Consider the following 18,842-nt stretch of genomic DNA (forward strand, 5'->3'; position numbering starts at 1 on the left):
TTCCCCAGAGTGGAGAAGTTACAACATCTTCTCCGGAGCCTTCAACATGTCATCAATGAAGACGAACATCTCGCCAAGGCCATTCCGATATCCCCACTTCTTGCCTTCAAACAACCGCACAACCTCAAATAGACCAATGTCCACAGCAAATTACCCAGCCTTCAGGAGAACAGTGACTATGACACCACACAAACCTGCCACAGCAACCTCTGCAAGACGTGCTGGATCATTGACACGGATGCTATCATCTCACGTGAGAACACCATCCACCAGGTACATGGTACATACTCTTGCGACTCGGCCAACGTTGTCTACCTGACACGCTGCAGGAAAGGATGTCCCAAGGCATGGTACATCGGCGAGACCATGCAGACGCTACGACAACGGATGAATGGACACCGCTCAACAATCACCAGGCAGGAGTGTTCTCTTCCTGTCGGGGAACAATTCAGCAGTCACGGACATTCAGCCTCTGATCTTCGGGTAAGCGTTCTCCAAGGCGGCCTTCACGGCACATGACAATGCAGAATTGCTGAGCAAAAACTGATAGCCAAGTTCCGCACACATGAGGACAGCCTCAACCGGGATCTTGGGTTCATGTCACACTATCTGTAACCCCCATGACTTGCCTGGGCTTGCAAAATCTCACTAACTGTCCTGGCTTGAGACAATTCACACCTCTTTAACCTGTGCTTAACCCTCTCTCCGTTCGCATTGTCTGTACCTGTAAAGACTTGATTACTTATAAAGATTCGCATTCCAACCATTATCTTGTAAATTGAGTCTGTGTCTATGTATGCCCTGTTTGTGAACACAACTCTTCACTCACCTGAAGAAGGAGCAACGCTCTGAAAGCTTGTGCTACCAAATAAATCTATTGGACTTTAACCTGGTGTTGTGAGACTTCTTGCTGCTCTTATAGTTAGTAAGGGAGAGAGTGAACATTGAGGGATCGATCCTTTTCTCTTCCACCCCCGGGAGCATCATCTTGTTGGTCACTGACTACTGTGCTTGCTGTCAAATTGAGGGCCATTTCTTTACAGCCTCCCAGAATGGACAAGACCCCACACCACCCTTTCCCTGCTCAGCATAACTGAGTGGCCACAGCTTTGAAAACCCTTCTGTATCCTGAGCTCTCATGTTAGGTGCAGGAGTCTGCCCCTTGGGTTACTGTAAGACCCTGTGCGCAATCCTGTCAAAGGGCTGAGGGGGAAGATCATAGAACATAGAACAGTACAGCACAGAACAGGCCCTTCGGCCCACAATGTTGTGCCGAGCTTTATCTGAAACCAAGATCAAGCTATCCCACTCCCTATCATCCTGGTGTGCTCCATGTGCCTATCCAATAACCTCTTAAATGTTCCTAAAGTGTCTGACTCCACTATTACTGCAGGCAGTCCATTCCACACCCCAACCACTCTCTGCGTAAAGAACCTACCTCTGATATCCTTCCTATAAGGACACCGCAGCACCCACAGCTAATAGAGCAGGATGCCATGCTGAGCCTTGTAGCCTTTGCCCTTGTCAAGGAGGGTTTGTGCTCACCCTCTCGGCAAATGCTGAAGGGAAAATATGGTTGGCTTGTGAGGCCTCAACCCTCCATAGTGCCCCAAACAACAGCTGGCTTGCAAGACCTCCCAAGTCCTCCTCCTGGAGGAACCCCCACCCCCACCATCTTGCAAGCCCTATACCATATTTCCTGTCCTTACAATGATGCTCACTATTGAATGAATCTCGATAACATTTTAACCAGTCTATTCCACTCACTGTCAAGGTGCAATCATTGTCTAACACACCACAGTTAAATGAATCTGTGATTAATACTCTCATCACTGGACTAGCTTTCTGTGACAGTACAATTCCTTTAGAATGATCATTATCATTTTTAAAAATATTCTTTCATGGGATGTGGGCATTGCTGGCTAGGCCGGCATTTATTACCCATCCTTAATTGCCCTTGAGGGGACATTTAAGAGGGAATCACATTGCTGTGGATCTGGTGTCACATGTAGACAAGACCAGGTAAGGATGGCAAATTTCTTCCCTAATGGACCTCCGTGAACCAGATGGGTTCTTATGGGTTTCATGAACATCATTAGACTTTTAATTCCAGATTATTATTCAATTTAAATTTCACCATCTTCTGTGGTGGATTCAAACCTGGGTTCCCAGAGCAGTACCCTGTGTCTCTGGAATATTAGTCCAGAGATAATACCACTATGTCACTACCTCGCCACATTATCTTTAACCTCTGAATTCCGTGTGTTATTTGTCATTTCAAGAACTCTGCTCATCCTCCTTGGGTAGTTCATCACATGGTCACCTCACTATAAGAAGGATGTGGAAGCGCTGGAAAGAGTGCAGAGGAGATTTACCAGGATGCTGCCTGGTTTGGAGGGTAGGTCATATGAGGAAAGGTTGAGGGAGCTAGGGCTGTTCTCTCTGGAGCGGAGGAGGCTGAGGGGAGACTTAATAGAGGTGTATAAAATGATGAAGGGGATAGATAGAGTGAACGTTCAAAGACTATTTCCTCGGGTGGATGGAGCTATTACAAGGGGGCATAACTATAGGGTTCGTGGTGGGAGATACAGGACGGATATCAGAGGTAGGTTCTTTACGCAGAGAGTGGTTGGGGTGTGGAATGGACTGCCTGCAGTGATAGTGGAGTCAGACACTTTAGAAACATTTAAGCGGTTATTGGATAGGCACATGGAGCACACCAGGATGATAGGGAGTGGGATAGCTTGATCTTGGTTTCAGATAAAGCTCGGCACAACATCGTGGGCCGAAGGGCCTGTTCTGTGCTGTACTGTTCTATGTTCTATGGTGATATTTTGAGTTACACTTCAAGCACCTGTTATCTGTTCCCCGGGCATTCTTGGGATCATTCCCCTCCAACTACTGCTCCCATCCTGTTGTCCACGATGGTATCCAGATCTGTTAAAAATTCATTGATTCTCATACACTCTGTCTGTGACTCTTTCTTTGTATTGATACCTGCGTCTAGTGTCTGGATGATCTTGAATTGCGACAGTCATTCAGTCCTTCGTTCTTCGTGGCATGGCAAAATGTCCTGTTGGTACCATCAAGGCTGCTGAAAATTACTGTTTACCCAGAAATTTATATCAGGGATGACCTGGGTGACTTGATCTCATGATTTAACAATACCATCATTCACCAAAAGGCATGGAAGTAGCACAGTTACGATTTTTATTTTCTTTATTTCCCATGTTTAAGTGCTAAACTACACAAAATGATAACGTGTGACAAAAACATGCACAAGAAATGTAAGGTGAAACAAATTTTAAATCGTGTATAGAAAAGTTGGGGAAACATGATTTAGTGGAATCTAAAATAAGACACACAATTCAATTCATTACTTGCAATATTTTTGACAGAAGTTTATTTTATTTCTGCTGGATTTCTAGGGCTGAACAAGTATTAAAAGGATATCCCGATCTTTATCAAATCAAGTAAGTGTTAATTTTCATTTATAAAAGGAGATCATTATTAATAAATTATTAGCAAATTTCCCAAATTATAAAGAAATATATTAGCCAGTTAATATGTTTTAACTCAGGAATAATGCTGGCCCGTATATCAATAGAACTTACTGAATTTCTTTGCATTTTTATGTCTAACAAGCAGCTATATGAGCCCTAGACTAATGTCTCTTCGGAAGGATGATCCTCCTTCATTCTGCCCTGAAATTATGTACTCAAGTCCTGCACGGGGCTTGAATCCATGACTTTCTGATTCTGAGGCTGAACTCTTGCCAGTGACCCAAACTGGCATGAAGGAGAGGATAAAAGAACAGTTAAATAAAGTCCTTCAGGTACTAAGGTTTATAAGAGCTGGAAATAAGTGGATCTGTAAAGACACAAACCCTCAGCATTTTCAATGGCTGGATAAAAGGTACTTATGGCTTTGTCAAAACTTCGGTTGAAAATAAGGTCCAGCTGTATTTCCGTTTTTAAACCATTTTATAGCTGTTTTTTGTTAAACAGCTTTTGAAAATTTGCCTAAAACATGGATATAGTTAGCAATCACATTATACCCAATTACTTCTGATCAAATTTTAGATTCATGGAATTGTTTAAAGCTAAGTTGGGCTTGTTTGGACGTGATAAAAATGATGAGTATTTGATTGCATACTTGTTGAAGGTAAGCATATTATGTTACTAGATTTTAGACTATTCAGCTCTGCAGTTTTTCCTCTCTTGCCAACTAAGCCACATATCACCCTGTTCAATTTTTACCCAAGCTCTGAACCCACATCTTTTTTGAGTTTCTCTCCTATTTCCCCTTAGGTCCTCTCTTGGTTCATTTTATATTTTATGTTTCAAATTGTCTCTTTTAAGTTAAGGTAAAACAGAATGTCTTGGAATTGGGGGGATGATGACTTTGGTTCATTTAATTCATTTGATTCATTTAACTATGGTGTGCTAGGCAGTGATTGCATCTTGACAGTGAGTGGAATAGACTGGTTAAAATGTTATCGAGATTCACTCAGTAGTGAGCGCCATCATAAGGACAGGAAATATGGTACCAGGCTCACAAAACGGTGGGGTTGGGGCGGGGGAGGAGGGGCTCGCAAAATGGTGGGGTTGGGGGAGGGGGGTTCGTTCCTCCAGGAGGGGGAGATAGAACATTACAGCGCAGTACAGGCCCTTCGGCCCTCGATGTTGCGCCGACCAGTGAAACCAATCTAAAGCCCCTCTAATCTACACTTCCAATATCATCCATATGTTTATCCAATAACCATTTGAATGCTCTTAATGTTGATGAGTCCACTACTGCTGCAGGCAGGGCATTCCACGCCCTTACTACTCTCTGAGTAAAGAACCTACCTCTAACATCTGTCCTATATCTCTCACTCAATTTAAAGCTATGTCCCCTCGTGCTAGCTATCACCATCCGAGGAAAAAGGCTCTCACTATCCACCCTATCTAATCCTCTGATCATCTTGGATGCCTCTATTAAGTCACTTCTTAACCTTCTTCTCTCTAACGAAAACAACCTCCAGTCCCTCAGCCTTTCCTCATACGATTTTCCCACCATACCAGGCAACATCCTGGTAAATCCCCTCTGCACCCTTTCCAACACTTCCACATCTTTCCTTTAATGCGGCGACCAGAACTGTACGCAATACTCCAAGTGCGGCCGCACCAGAGTTTTGTACAGTTGCAGCATGACCTCCTGGCTCCGAAACTCAATCCCTCTACCAATAAAAGCTAACACACCGTACGCCTTCTTAACAATCCTATCAACCTGGGTGCCAACTTTCAGGGATCTGTGCACATGGACACCCAGATCCCTCTGTTCATCCACACTAGCAAGTATCTTACCATTAGCCCAGTACTCTGTATTCCTGTTACAATGATGACTTTGGTTTTCATGGAAAAAGAGGTCCAGCCAAAACATATAATTTTTCACACCGTCACACAAAAAGGAGCAGCTGATCTCTCTGGACACATAATTTGAGGCTCAGAGATCTGGAAAGCGAGAGAGAGAGAGATGCTGCAAGATGAAGAAGCATAGAAGACACTGCTGTAAAAACAGGCTGCTTGTAAGGGTCAATTTTCTGTTCGGAAAGAATAGAGAATGGATGGGACTTTTGGAGATTTAAAACGCAGAAGTCGCTGAAGTGGGCCTTGCAGCTGTGAGTCAGCTACGGGCTACTCAGAAGACTGAGTTAAGCAGTTTTCAAAAGACACTGGAAGACTTGCCCTGATATGGCAGGTAGAAGAATGCCTGCTGAGAAAAGCCAGGAGGGCTTTGGTTTTACATATATAAGACTACATTCCTGCTGAGAGTGTGATGTAATATACAAACAGGTGTGCTAATTAATTAATGTGTAAAGGTAGGTGTACTGGTTGCCTATTAAGTAGTGTTTAGTCTACAGTAAAAGTCTTAAATGGGAATTCTTGTCATGTGATTCTTTCTGTTAGTCACTAGGAAATTCATCATTTTTTAAAAGGTTATTGGTCCCAATAGAGATCATAACAAGATACCCTGTATCTTTGCGTTTTCCTTTATTGCCAATTATAATGGCTTTGTTTTATTTATCTTAAAATGTAAAAGCAAACAGTCTTTTATCACTATTTCTAGTTCCTTTGGTAAACTCTCTAGTAGAGGGAACTTAAAGCCACTTATACTTTTAAAATAAACTGTGTTTCTAATTATTACTTTCACTTTTGTAGCTGATGGAAGATACAAGAGCAGATTTCACAATGACATTTCGTCAGCTTAGTGAGATTACGCAGCAACAGCTTGAGGCTCATAGCATTTCTGAGGTAAATGGGTCATGTCAAGATTCCCAGATAAATGTACAAATTTTAACTGCCCAGCCTGTAGACGGTTAGAATGGCCAGAGTGACTTTACCTCTGCCTTTCTGCAGGTTGGAATTTTAAACTCCACTTTTATCCACCAGAACACTGTGGGGTCTTGCTTCAATGTTATAGATCATGCCCCAATAATGTCAATTTTATTGGGGCCGATATTGACTACAATTTTAATCTGAGGCCGATACAGAAAAGACTTGGCTTCCTCACCAGGGCATTCTGGTGGCTAAAGTCAATCAGCAACTGCTTCAAGTGGATTTGGGCAGGAAATCAATGCTGAAGCGGTCCAGTGTTAAAATCTCCCAGGCATCTTGCTGTAGCGTCATCTGCCTCAGCCCTACCAAATGTTTTTCAATCGGACATTAAAACTGGAGTTTAAGGTTCTGCAACATGTAGAGACCTCTGCAATATTTGTGAAAAAGAGCAATTATATTTATTCACTCTTCACATCTGAAACTTGTTAATGTTCTCATTGAAAAATTATAATTAAATATATAAACAATATTTAAACGTACTTTTAAAAAAAATCACTGTTCCCTCCTGTTTCAATTGCTTTGTGTCCTTACTAGAGGTTTGAGGCTTTTAGCCGAAAACTTGTTCAACTGACCATCAAATTCGTATGTTAATTTAACTAGAATTAATGAACAATTTCTAGGCTGGCAACGTAAATGTCTAAATGCATTAACTTGACAGCATTTTAAATGTAAAATATTTTTGAACAATTTATTGTGTCTATTTTTATGGTAGAAAACTGAAATATCGTTCAGAAATGATGGTGAACCAAAGGTCTAGTAAGAATGAGAAAATTAAAGTAATCAGCATAAATAAAGAAACAGAACTCATGAAATTAAGGGCCCCGTAAGTGGCAACAAATCCACTGGACCTGACAACTTTAATCCTAGGTTCTTAACTGAGGTAGCTGCAAGATGGCAAGCCTAACTAACAGGGTATAGCAAGGATCAAAAATTATAATCACTTGGATGAGGGTTTTGAGTGTAACGTATCCAAGTTTGCTGGTGATGCAAAGTTTAATGGAAAAGTAAGCAATCAAAAGGATCCAAAGAAGCAGTAAAGGATGTGGACAGGTTGGGTGACTGCAAGTGTTACCTTATCCACTTTGGTTGGAAAAATAAAAAAGAACAAGATATATTGGTAAGAGACTGGAGAATGCTTGCATTCAGAGGGATCACTGGTTGTCCTTGTATCTGGAGCACAAAAGGTTAACATGCAGGTAGGCAACCAGTTAGGAAGACAAATGGTGTTCTAGATTTTGTTGTAAATGAAAAGAGTAAAGAGGTCTTACTACAATTATACAAGGCATTGGTGAGGCCACACCTGGAATACTGTGTACTAAGAGAGGACTTACTTTCTCCAGAGGAAGTACAATACTTGTTCTTTGAATGAGGTGATTGACCTATGAGGCAAGAGTGAATAGAGTAGGCCTGTATTCCCAGCAGTTTAGAATAATGGAAAGATGATCTAATTAGGCAACGACCCCTCCGCGATTATCCTCAACACCGGGGCGATGCAAGACTGTGACCTAAGCCCCTTACTATACTCCTTATACACGTATGACTGCTGGTCAAATTCCCCTCCAGCTCGATTTTTAAGTTTGCTGATGACATCACTGGGTGGGTCGGATCTCAATCATTGACGAGATGAAGTACAGGAAAGAGGTAGAGAATCTCCAGGCTGATTCCAGGGATGGCAGGACTGATGTATGAGGAGAGATTGACTAGGTTAGGATTATTTTCGCTGGAGTTCAGACGAACAAGGGGGGATCTCATAGCGACTTATAAAATTCTAATAGGATTAGACAGGGTAGATGCAGGGAAGATAAGAGTAGATCAAAGATATTTCTCAACTTCCTCTTCAGTAGTGGCAAAGCTGGGGAACTCGGAGTGGTTGCATGTGTGGTGTTGCAATACATTGCCAAGAAACTGTTTAGACGGTGATTCAATGAACCTTTGACCTTAGAGGCTTTCAGTAAATGCTTCAAGGACTGAATAAATCTTTTGGCTAATCCATTTGTTGATGGGTTGTCAGGTGCTGATTTTATGTGTTGGCTACTACTCACCTTCAGATAATCTTCAAACACGTCAGCCATGTTGTGGCCAATTATCACTCACGATTTGGAAGTATCCAGGATCAGGGATAACGGTCTGAGGATTCGGGGTAGACCATTTAGGATGGAGATGAGGAGACATTTCTTCACCCAAAAGGTGGTGAGCCTGTGGCATTCATTACCACAGGAAGTAGGTGATGCCAAAACCTTGAATGTATTCAAGAGGCGGCTTGATATAGCACTTGGGGTCAATGGGATCAAATGTTATGGGGAGAAAGCAGAATTAGGCTATTGCATTGGACAATCAGCCATGATTGTGATGAATGATGGAGCAGGCCAAATGGCCTCATCCTGCTCCTATCTTCTATATTTCTAATCTGGTAAAATGGTGCAACAACAATAATCTTTTCCTCAATGACAGTAAAACGAATGAGATAACCATCGACTTCAGAAAGCTTGGTTGGGAGCATGCCCCTGTCTACATCAATGGCAGTGAAGTGGAAATGGTCAGGAGCTTTAGGTTTCTAGGTGTCCAGATCACCAACAACCTGTCATAATCCCTCCAGGCTGATGCTATAGTTAAGAAAGCCCATCAATGCCTCTAGTTTCTCTGGAGGCTTAGGAAATTCAGCATGTCCGCTACGATCATCAATTTTTACAGATGCACCTTAGAAAGCATCCTTTCCTGTTGTATCACAGTTTGGTGTGGCTCCTGCTCTGACCAAGACCACAAAGGGTTGCGAACGTAGCTCAGTCCATCATGCAAACTGGCCTCCCATTCATTGACTCCGTCTATATTTCCCGCGGCCTCGGAAAAGCAGCCAGTATAACCAAGGACCCCATGCACCCTGGGCATACTCTCTTCCTCCACCTTCCGTCGGGAAAAAGAAACATAGTCTGAGATCACGTACCAACCGACTCGAGAACAATTTCTTCCCTGCTGCCATCAGACTTTTGAATGGACCTATTCTATATTAAGTTGATCTTTCGCTACACGCTAGCTGTGACTGTAACACTATACAGGGTGTAGCACCCTCTCCTTCTCCCCTATGCTCTCTATGAACAGTATGTTTTGACTGTAGAGTGCAAGAAACAACACTTTTCATTGTATGCTAATACATGTGACAATAGTAAATCAAATCAAATATAACATTTAAAATTCTTAAGAAGCTTGGTAGGATGGACGTTCAGAAAATGAGAAATCCACAACAGGGGATCAAAGTCGCAGAATAATGGGTTGACCACTTAGAACTAAGATAAGGAAAACTTACTTCACTCAGAAGATAGTGAATCTTAGAAATTCTCTATCCCAGTGAGCTGTGGGTGCTCAGTAATTGAGCATATTCAAGAGAGAGGTTGATTGGTTTTTGGGTGCAGTGGAAATTGAGGGATACAGGGATAATGCAGGAAGGTGGAATAAAGGTAGAAGATCAGTCAAGATCACTTGTTGAATGTTGGTGCAGGTTCAAAGGACTAAATGGCCTGCACCGGCTCCTAATTCTTATGCTTTTACTATCTTGTGTTTACTGTATGATTTGAAGAATATTGACGGTCCATTATTGCAGATATTTTCAGTATTAAAGTACTCTTATGACAAAATTTTTTTTGGTGTAGGAATACTGGGCCCTTCAAGATGTTGCAAGACACACAAAGTTCTTGTACTGGGTTAACTTGTATCTGTCAAGGTTGAAGAGGTAAGAATTCATTCGCTTTTGAAACTCTTAAAATCCTTCTGCAGAGATATTGAGACTATAACTAATCCAGTTTACCTATCTTTAATTGTACCTTTAAGTTACTTTATCACTTACAGTATCTTTCAATTGTGAAGATCACTATATAAATCATGAACTGTTATAATCTCCTTGCTTTTTAATGTTTTTGGTTTTTGATTAAAATAATCCAACATTATTGTGTGATGTTGATCATTTTATTTTGTATTTGCCCAACATTGTAACATTAGAGTGTTTCAGGCAATATGTTTATTTTTTTAATGCTTTTGAAAAAGACAAGAAATTCCTGATGTGTTCAACTTAGTTATAAATGGATGTAATTTTTTACAAATAACGATACTGTGATAAAAGTGTGCAAATGATATGCGTATATATTGTGGATTTTTTTATGTTTCAGAATGTTTTAAAGTTCAGCTTTCTTCTACAGATAGTCAGCTTGGAAGGAATGACGCAGGTTTATTAATAAGTTGTTGACTTTACAAAGGGTTGATCTAGATAGGTAAAAAGCTTGCAAAGAAGCCAATGACATCACAAACTATATACATGATGAGACCCTTAATGTGACAGCACAACGACAGCCCCAAATATTTAACAATTTTGATGATCAACACTTTCCAGCATCTCACTATTTAAGAAATATTTGGTATTCTTGTTGTCATGGATGCACATTCCAAATGGCTGGAAGTTGTGCAAAGTCAATGACTGTGGAACAAACCATTAAAAAGCTCGATGAGATTTTCACTAGTATTGGGAAACCAGAACAAATCGTGAGTGATAATTGGCCACAACATGGCTCAAGTGTTTGAAGATTATCTGAAGGTGAGTAGTAGCCAACACATAAAATCAGTACCTTACAACCCATCAACGAATGGATTTATTCAGTCCTTGAAGCATTTACTGAAAGCCTCAAAGGCCAAAGGTTCATTGAATCACCGTCTATATAGTTTCTTGGCAACGTATTGCAACACCACACATGTAACCACTCAGAGTTCCCCAGCTTTGCTACTGCTGAAGAGGAAGCTGAAAAATATCTTTGATCTACTCCTATCGCAGGAGACATCCGAGAAAGTAGAACACTATCAGGAGTCGTAAATCTTGGGAAGAAAAGATCTTTCTGCAAGGTTTGGCACGTGGATATACCACTAGCAAAAAGTGGGTTCCTGCACATGTATTGGCTCAAAATTGGCCCTGTCTCCTATACAGTACAAACTGAAGATGAGCTAGTGTGGGGATGGCATGCAGATCAGTTGTTAGCTACATGCATCAAAGTGCCAGTACCTACCTTGAGATGAATCGCCTTCCATACCATCAGATACAGTAACCGCAACTTTGGATCAATCAGCAGAAATTGAAATTGCTGAAGAATCCCTTGCTGCTACTAGACTTCCTTTCGCAAAAGAAACTGTTACATCTTCCAGGGTAGAGGCATCCTCTTTAAGAACCGGAGATTACCTCTAAGGTTTAAGAGCACCCAAATCCTTGAAATGTCCAGACAGCCAGTGCGGAATAGATGCCCACCTGATCGTCTTTCCTAAATTGTATTATTATTGTGTAATGATGCATTGCCTGCCCTTGTGTGTATGTGTGTGTGTGTGTGTGTGTGTACATATATATATATGTTTTGATGACTATGTAAAATACTATGATTATTTGTTGTTATGGGACCTTAGAAGTAAAGGGGGGAAGGATGTTATATCCCCTGGTTCCGAATGGCCTTCTTTTCTCCTAGTCCCACAACTGGTTCATATTTCCTGGTCCCACACCACCTGCTGACCGACCAAACTGACTATCTCCAAACTAACTGCAAGCTGACAGTCTGTAAGCAAACGCGCACAGATAAATTTATACGTATGAAGGATCCACTCTAACCCCCCCATCCCAACTCCTTGACAATGTGGTGCGCTTTGGGATGCTCCCTAACAGAAATGTAAACTAGTCAGCTGTGTTAGCCTTTCATACTCAAGGCTTCTCCATTGTGCTGCCTGCCTCTATTCATGGTGAGGGGTGGGGAACAGGCAGCGTTAATGCTGTTAAAATACCACAGAAGGCTCAAAATTGACCCTAATTGCCTTGTCAATTGCCTTAATTAACTGCCTGGGAAATCTCCCTGGAGTTGGGAATTCATTGGGGAGAGGTCCTAACACTGCCGCCCCCTATTTTCCCATCCACCCCACCCTCCCAATCTTCATGGTGCCGGGTAAATCTAGACTAAAATGCCAAACCATTTCCTTTTGTGCTGTCGATTTCAATGGTCTTGTTTAAAAATTGTTTTAGTATTGTAAATCAGCGCTTTTATGACATGCACATAATGTTCCCAAAAACACGTTTACAAATATTGTTTCTTGCAGGAACACTGTGGATTCAGATGAAGCACGCAGAAACAGAATGGAAAGTATGGCGTTTTAAAATAGTTTTCTTAATATAGCCTGTATATTTCTTGCAATAGTTAGTAAAGTTAATTAAAAAATAAACTTGACTGTCATTATTTATTTTGAAGGTGTCAACCCAAGGTACATCCTTCGCAACTGGATGGCAGAGTCAGCAATCAAAAAGTCTGAGCGAAATGACTTCTCTGAGGTAATCTTATTGCATTTTTCATCTAATAAATTGATCAATCTAAAAGATAGTTTTTTCGCCTCTTACTCAGATTGCCTTGGCCCTAGTGCTACAAAATTTGTCTCATCATAAACTCTGTTGCTTCTATAGTGTGGCATTGAGAAGCCCTAGCAAAACTGGATTTAATGGGAGTCAGGGGAAAATTCTCCACTGGTTGTACTCCTACCTGGCACAAAGGAAGATGGCTATGGTTGACAGAGGTCAATAACCTCAGATCTGGGACAAGACTGCAGGAATTCTTCAGGGTAGTGTCCTAGGCCCAACCATCTTCAGCTGCTTCATCAATGACTTTCCTTCCATCATAAGGTCAAACATGGGGATGGTCATTAATGATTGCATAATGTTCAGCACCATTCATAGCTCCACAGATACTGAGGAAGCCCATATCCAAATACAGCAAGATCTGGACATTATCCAGGTTTGGGCTGACAAGTGCCAAGTAGCTTTTGTGCCAAGCAAGTGCCAGACAATGACCATCTCAAACAAGAGAGAATCTAACCATCAGCCCTTAACATTCAATGGCATCACCATTGCTGAATCCCCCACCATCAACATCCTGACCATTGACTAGATATTTAACTCAACTAACTACATAAATACTCTGGCAACAAGAGAGGTCGGAGACTCCCCCCCCCCCCCCCCCCCCCCCCCCCCCCACCTGTCCTCCATCTGCAAGAAGTGTGGTGGAATACTGTCCACTTGCCTAGACAAGGCAGCTCAAACAGCACTGAAGAAGCTTGACACCATCCTGGGAATGCAGCCTGCTTGATTGGCACCCCATTCACCACCATAAATGTTTACTCCCTGCAGCACCAAAACATAGTGGCAGCAGTCTGTACCATCTACAAGATGCACTGTAGCAACTCACCAAAGCTCCATCGACAGCATTTTCCATAGCTGCAATACCCAACCACCTAGGCAGACAAGGGCAGTGTGGGAACACCACCACCTACAGGTTCTCCTCCAAGCCATACACCATCCTCACTTGGAAATATATTGTCATTCCTTCACTGTCGCTGGATTAAAATCCTGGAACTCCATTACTGACAGCACAGTGGGTGTCCCTACAACACATGGACTGCAGTGGTTCAAGAAGGTGCCATCTTCTTGAGGGCAATTAGGCACAAATAACAAATACTGATCTAGCTAGTGATGCTCACATCCCATGAAAGAATAAATAAAATGGATACCTTTTCATGAGACCAATGGCAAAATGCTCCACAGCTACTTCATTGAACACAGTTCCTGTCTTTCCCTGCTGCCTAATGCCATTATCCTTTTCAATACATGATGAAAAGCAATCCCATTTCTCAACTCTTCAGGCATCTATTTCCAAACATATAAAAAACGGTCCCAAATCCTAGAATAAATTCAATATTTGTCCAAAAGCAAGGTTTTGTTCAGTGGCTGTACAAATATTGCATAATATTTTTTCTCTACATTTGCTTTCTTTGGTGTCAATTTGCACTCTTCTAACTATTCCTAGTCCTAAATCCTATCTGAATGGTGAAGTGCATGGCAGTTTATTTGGTATGTGTCTCTTCAGATTGTAATGGTCTTTCCTTCCAGTTATCCAATCCTTAGAAAAGCAAGTTTGTAATCTACTTTTCTATTGCTGTTTCTTGAGCAACCTGATGGCCTCTTAAGCTACATCTTTTGGCCTTTATAAATCGGAGTATCGAGTGTAAAAGCTGGAGTGTTATGGTAAGGTTATATAAGGCATTGGTGAGGCCGAATTTGGAGTATTATGTACAGTTTGGTCACCTAGTTACAGGAAGGATGTAAATAAGGTTGAAAGAGTGCAGAGAAGGTTCACAAGGATGTTGCCGGGACTTGAGAAGCTGAGTTACAGAGAGAGATTGAATAGGTTGGGACTTTATTCCCTGGAGCGTAGAAGATTGAGGGGAGATTTGATAGAGGTGTATAAGATTTTGATGGGTATAGATAGAGTGAATGCAAGCAGGCTTTTTCCGCTGAGGCTAGGGGAGAAAAAAACCAGAGGGCATGGGTTAAGGGTGAAAAGAGAAAAGTTTAAAGGGAATATTAGGGGGGGCTTCTTCACGCAGAGAGTGGTGGGAGTGTGGAATGAGCTGCCGGATAAAGTGGTAAATGCGGGGTCACTTTTAACATTTAAGAAAAACTTGGATGGGTTCATGGATGCGAGGGGTGTGGAGGGATATGGTCCAAGTGCAGGTCAGTGGGACAAGGCGTAAAATGGTTCGGCACAGACCAGAAGGGCCAAAAGGCCTGTTTCTGAGCTGTAATTTTCTATGGTTCTATCTACAAGTATCTGAGTACTAGTAGGAAGACTATCTTGAGAGACGGAAGGGTCATTTGAATTCCTTCTTATTACACCACTAGCAGACACTTGTTAATAGACCCGTCTAATTACATAGAAACATAGAATGTAAGAACCAGGAGTAGGCCATTTGGCCCTTCACGCCTCCTGTCTCATTCATTATGATCATGGCTGATCATTGAGTTCAATATCTTGATCCCGTCTTCCCCCCCATATCCCTTGATCCCTTTAGCCCCAAGAGCTATATCTAATTTCTTCTTGAAATCACACAATGTTTTGGCCTCAACTACTTTCTGTGGTAGTGAATTCCACAGATTCACCACTCTTTGTGTGGAGAAATCTTTCCTCACCTCAGTCCTTAAAGGTTTACCCCTTATCCTCAAACTATGACCCCTGGTTCTGGATTCCCCCACCATCAGGAACATTCTTTTTGAATCTACCCTTTCTAATCCTGTTAGAAGTTTATAAATTTCTATGAGATCCCCTTTCTTCTAAACTCCAATGAATATAATCCTAACCGACTTAGTCTTTCCTCATATGACAAACCTGCCATCCCAGGAATTAGTCTGGTAAATCTTCGCTGCACTCCCTCTATAGCAAGAACATCCTTCCTCAGATAAGGACACCAAAACTGCACACAATACTCCAAGTGTGGCCTCACCAACGCCCTAAACAATGCAGTAAAACATCCCTATCCTTCTACTCAAATCCTCGTGCTATGAAGACCAATATACCACTTGCCTTCTTTACTGCCTGCTGTACCTTCGTGGTTACTTTCAGCAACTGATGCACGAGGACACCAAGGGCTCGCCAAGTATCCACACCTCTCAATTTGCACCCATTCAAATAATAATCTGCCTTCCTATTATTGCTACCAAAGTGGATAACCTCACGTTTATTCACATTATACTGCATCTGCCATGCATATGCCCACTCACTCAGCCTGTCTTAATCAAAGTCATGCTGAAGCATCTCTGCATCCTCCTCACAGCTGACCCTTCCACCCAACTTTGTATCATCTGCAAGTTTGGAGATAATACATTTAGTTCCCTCGTCCGAAAGTTAATAGTTGGAGTCCTAGCACAGATCACTGCGGTACTTTACTAGTCACTGCCTGCCAATTGGAAAAAGACCCATTTAGGCCAACTCTTTGCTTCCTATCTTCTAACCAGCTTTCTAACCATCTCAAAACACTATCTGCAATTCCATGCGCTTTAACTATACATAGTAGTCTGCTATGTGAGACCTTGTCAAAAGCCTTCTGATAGTCTAAATAAACGACATCCATCGGTACCCTTTGGTCAACTCTACTAGTTACATCCTCAAAGAATTCCAATAGATTTGTCAAGTATGATTTCCCCAATGTAAATCCATGCTGACTTTAAATGCTGAGCTATGAAATCCTTGATAATGGACTCTAGCAACTTCCTCAGTACTGGCGTTAGACTCTATAGTTCCCTGTTTTCTCTCTACCTCCCATTTTGAATAGTGGGCTTACATTACCAACCCTTCAATTTACAGGAACCAGTTCAGAGTCTAAAATTTTGCAAAATGACCACCAATGGATCTATTTCTAGGGCCACTTCCTTAAGTACTCTGGGATGAAAATGATCAGACCCTATAGATTTATCCGCCTTCAATCCCATCAATTTCTCAAAACCATTTCTCTACTAATACTGATTTCCTTAAGCTCCTCACTAAACTTGTTTCTTTCAGAATTTCTGGTACATTATTCATGTCTTCTTTTATAAAGACAGAAGCAATGTACGAATTTAGTTCCTCAGCCATTCCTCAATTATGCATCCTTTCATTTCAGACTAGTGGGCCTACATTTGATTTTGTTAATCTTTTTCTTTTTCCATTCCTATAGAAACTTTTACAGTCAATTTTTATGTTCCCTGCTAACTTACTTTCATACTCTATTTTCTCCTTCTTTATCAATCCCTTTGTCCTCCTTTGCTGAATTTTAAACTGCTCCCAATCCTCGGGTTGATTGCTTTTTCTTGTCAACTTGTATGCTTCTTATTTAAATCTAGTACTATCTCTAATTTCCCTTGTAAGCCCTAGTTTGGCCACCGTTCCCTTTCCACTCTTGCAATAAATAGGAATAAACAACTTTTGGAGTTCACCTATTCGTTCCTTGAATGCCTGTCGTTTCCTGTCCAGTGTCCATCCTTTTAGTAATGTTTCCCAGTCCATCATAGCTAATTCATGTCTCAGACCATCATCGTTACCTTTATTGAGATTCAGGACCCAGGTCTCAGAATCAACTATTTCACTACCCACCTTACAAAGAATTCTATCATATCATGGTCACTCATCCCCAAGAGTTCTCTCACAACTAGATTGCCAACTAGAGGTGCCGGAGGATTGGAGGATTGCGGATGTGGTTCCTATTTTCAAGAAGGGGAATAGGGATAGCCCAGGAAATTACCAACCGGTGAGTCTAACCTCAGTGATTGGTAAGCTGATGGAGAAGATCCTGAGGGACAAGATTTATGAGCATTTAGAGAGGTTTAGTATGCTCAAGAAATCTCAGCATGGCTTTGTCAAAGGCAGATCGAGCCTTAGTGGCCTGGTGGAGTTCTTCGAAAATGTGACTAAACACATTGACGAAGGGAAAGCGGTAGATGTGGTTTAGATGGATTTTAGCAAGGCGTTCGATAAGGTCTCCCATGCAAGGCTTCTAGAAAAAGTGAGAGGGCATGGGAGCCAAGGGGCTGCTGCCCTGTGGATCCAGAACTGGCTTGCCCAAAGGAGGCAGAGAGTGGGTATAGATGGGTCTTTTTCTAAATGGAGGTCGGTCACCAGTGGTGTGCCCCAGGGATCTGTTCTGGGACCCTTGCTGTTTGTCATTTTCATAAATGACCTGGATGAGGAAGTGGAGGGATGGGTTGGTAAGTTTGCCGACGACACGAAGGTTGGTGGAGTTGTGGATAGTTTGGAGGGATGTCAGAAGTTACAGAGGGACATAGATAGGATGCAAGACTGGGCGGAGAAGTGGCAGATGGACTTCAACCCAGATAAATGCGTAGTGGTCCATTTTGGTAGGTCAAATGGGATGAAGGAGTACAATATAAAGGGAAAGACTCTTATTACTGTAGAGGATCAGAAGGACCTTGGGGTCCGGGTCCATAGGACTTTAAAATCGGCCCCGCAGGTGGAGGAGGTGGTTAAGAAGTCGTATGGTGTGCTGGCCTTTATCAATCGAGGGATTGAGTTCAGGAGTCCGGGGATAATGATGCAGCTATATAAGACCCTCGTCAGACCCCACTTGCAGTACTGTGCTCAGTTCTGGTCGCTTCATTACAGGAAGGATGTGGAAATGATTGAAAGGGTGCAGAGGAGATTTACAAGGATGTTGCCTGGATTGAGTGGCATGCCTTATGAGGATAGGCTGAGGGAGCTCAGTCTTTTCTCCTTGGAGAGACGTAGGATGAGAGGAGACCTAATATAAGATGTTGAGAGGCATAGATCGGGTGGACTCTCAGAGGCCTTTTCCCAGGGTGGAAATGTCTGCTACGAGAGGACACAGGTTTAAGGTGCTGGGGGGTAGGTACAGGGGAAATGTTCGGGGGAAGTTTTTCACACAGAGGGTGATGGGCGAGTGGAATCGGCTGCCGTCAGTGGTGGTGGAGGCAAACTCAATAGGGTCTTTTAAGAGACTCCTGGATGAGTACATGGGACTTAATAGGATGGAGGGTTATAGGTAGGCCTAAAAGGTAGGGATATGTTCGGCACAACTTGTGGGGCCGAAGGGCCTGTTTTGTGCTGTAGTTTTTCTATG

General features: G+C 42.1%; 1 protein-coding gene across 2 annotated transcripts in view; it reads left to right on the top strand.

Moving 5' to 3' along the window:
- Window positions 1-18,842, top strand: part of LOC144507140 (protein nucleotidyltransferase YdiU-like) — a 77,594-nt gene that overhangs the window by 56,176 nt on the left and 2,576 nt on the right. For both annotated transcript variants that reach the window (XM_078233942.1, XM_078233933.1), the window contains 6 exons: window positions 3,429-3,473; window positions 4,083-4,164; window positions 6,204-6,296; window positions 10,025-10,104; window positions 12,489-12,532; window positions 12,638-12,717. In XM_078233942.1, the coding sequence (XP_078090068.1) occupies window positions 3,429-3,473; window positions 4,083-4,164; window positions 6,204-6,296; window positions 10,025-10,104; window positions 12,489-12,532; window positions 12,638-12,717 (424 nt within the window). The remainder of the gene's footprint in view (window positions 1-3,428; window positions 3,474-4,082; window positions 4,165-6,203; window positions 6,297-10,024; window positions 10,105-12,488; window positions 12,533-12,637; window positions 12,718-18,842) is intronic.

Source organism: Mustelus asterias, chromosome 2 (assembly GCF_964213995.1).
Source record: "Mustelus asterias chromosome 2, sMusAst1.hap1.1, whole genome shotgun sequence".
Taxonomy (NCBI): Eukaryota; Metazoa; Chordata; class Chondrichthyes; order Carcharhiniformes; family Triakidae; genus Mustelus; species Mustelus asterias.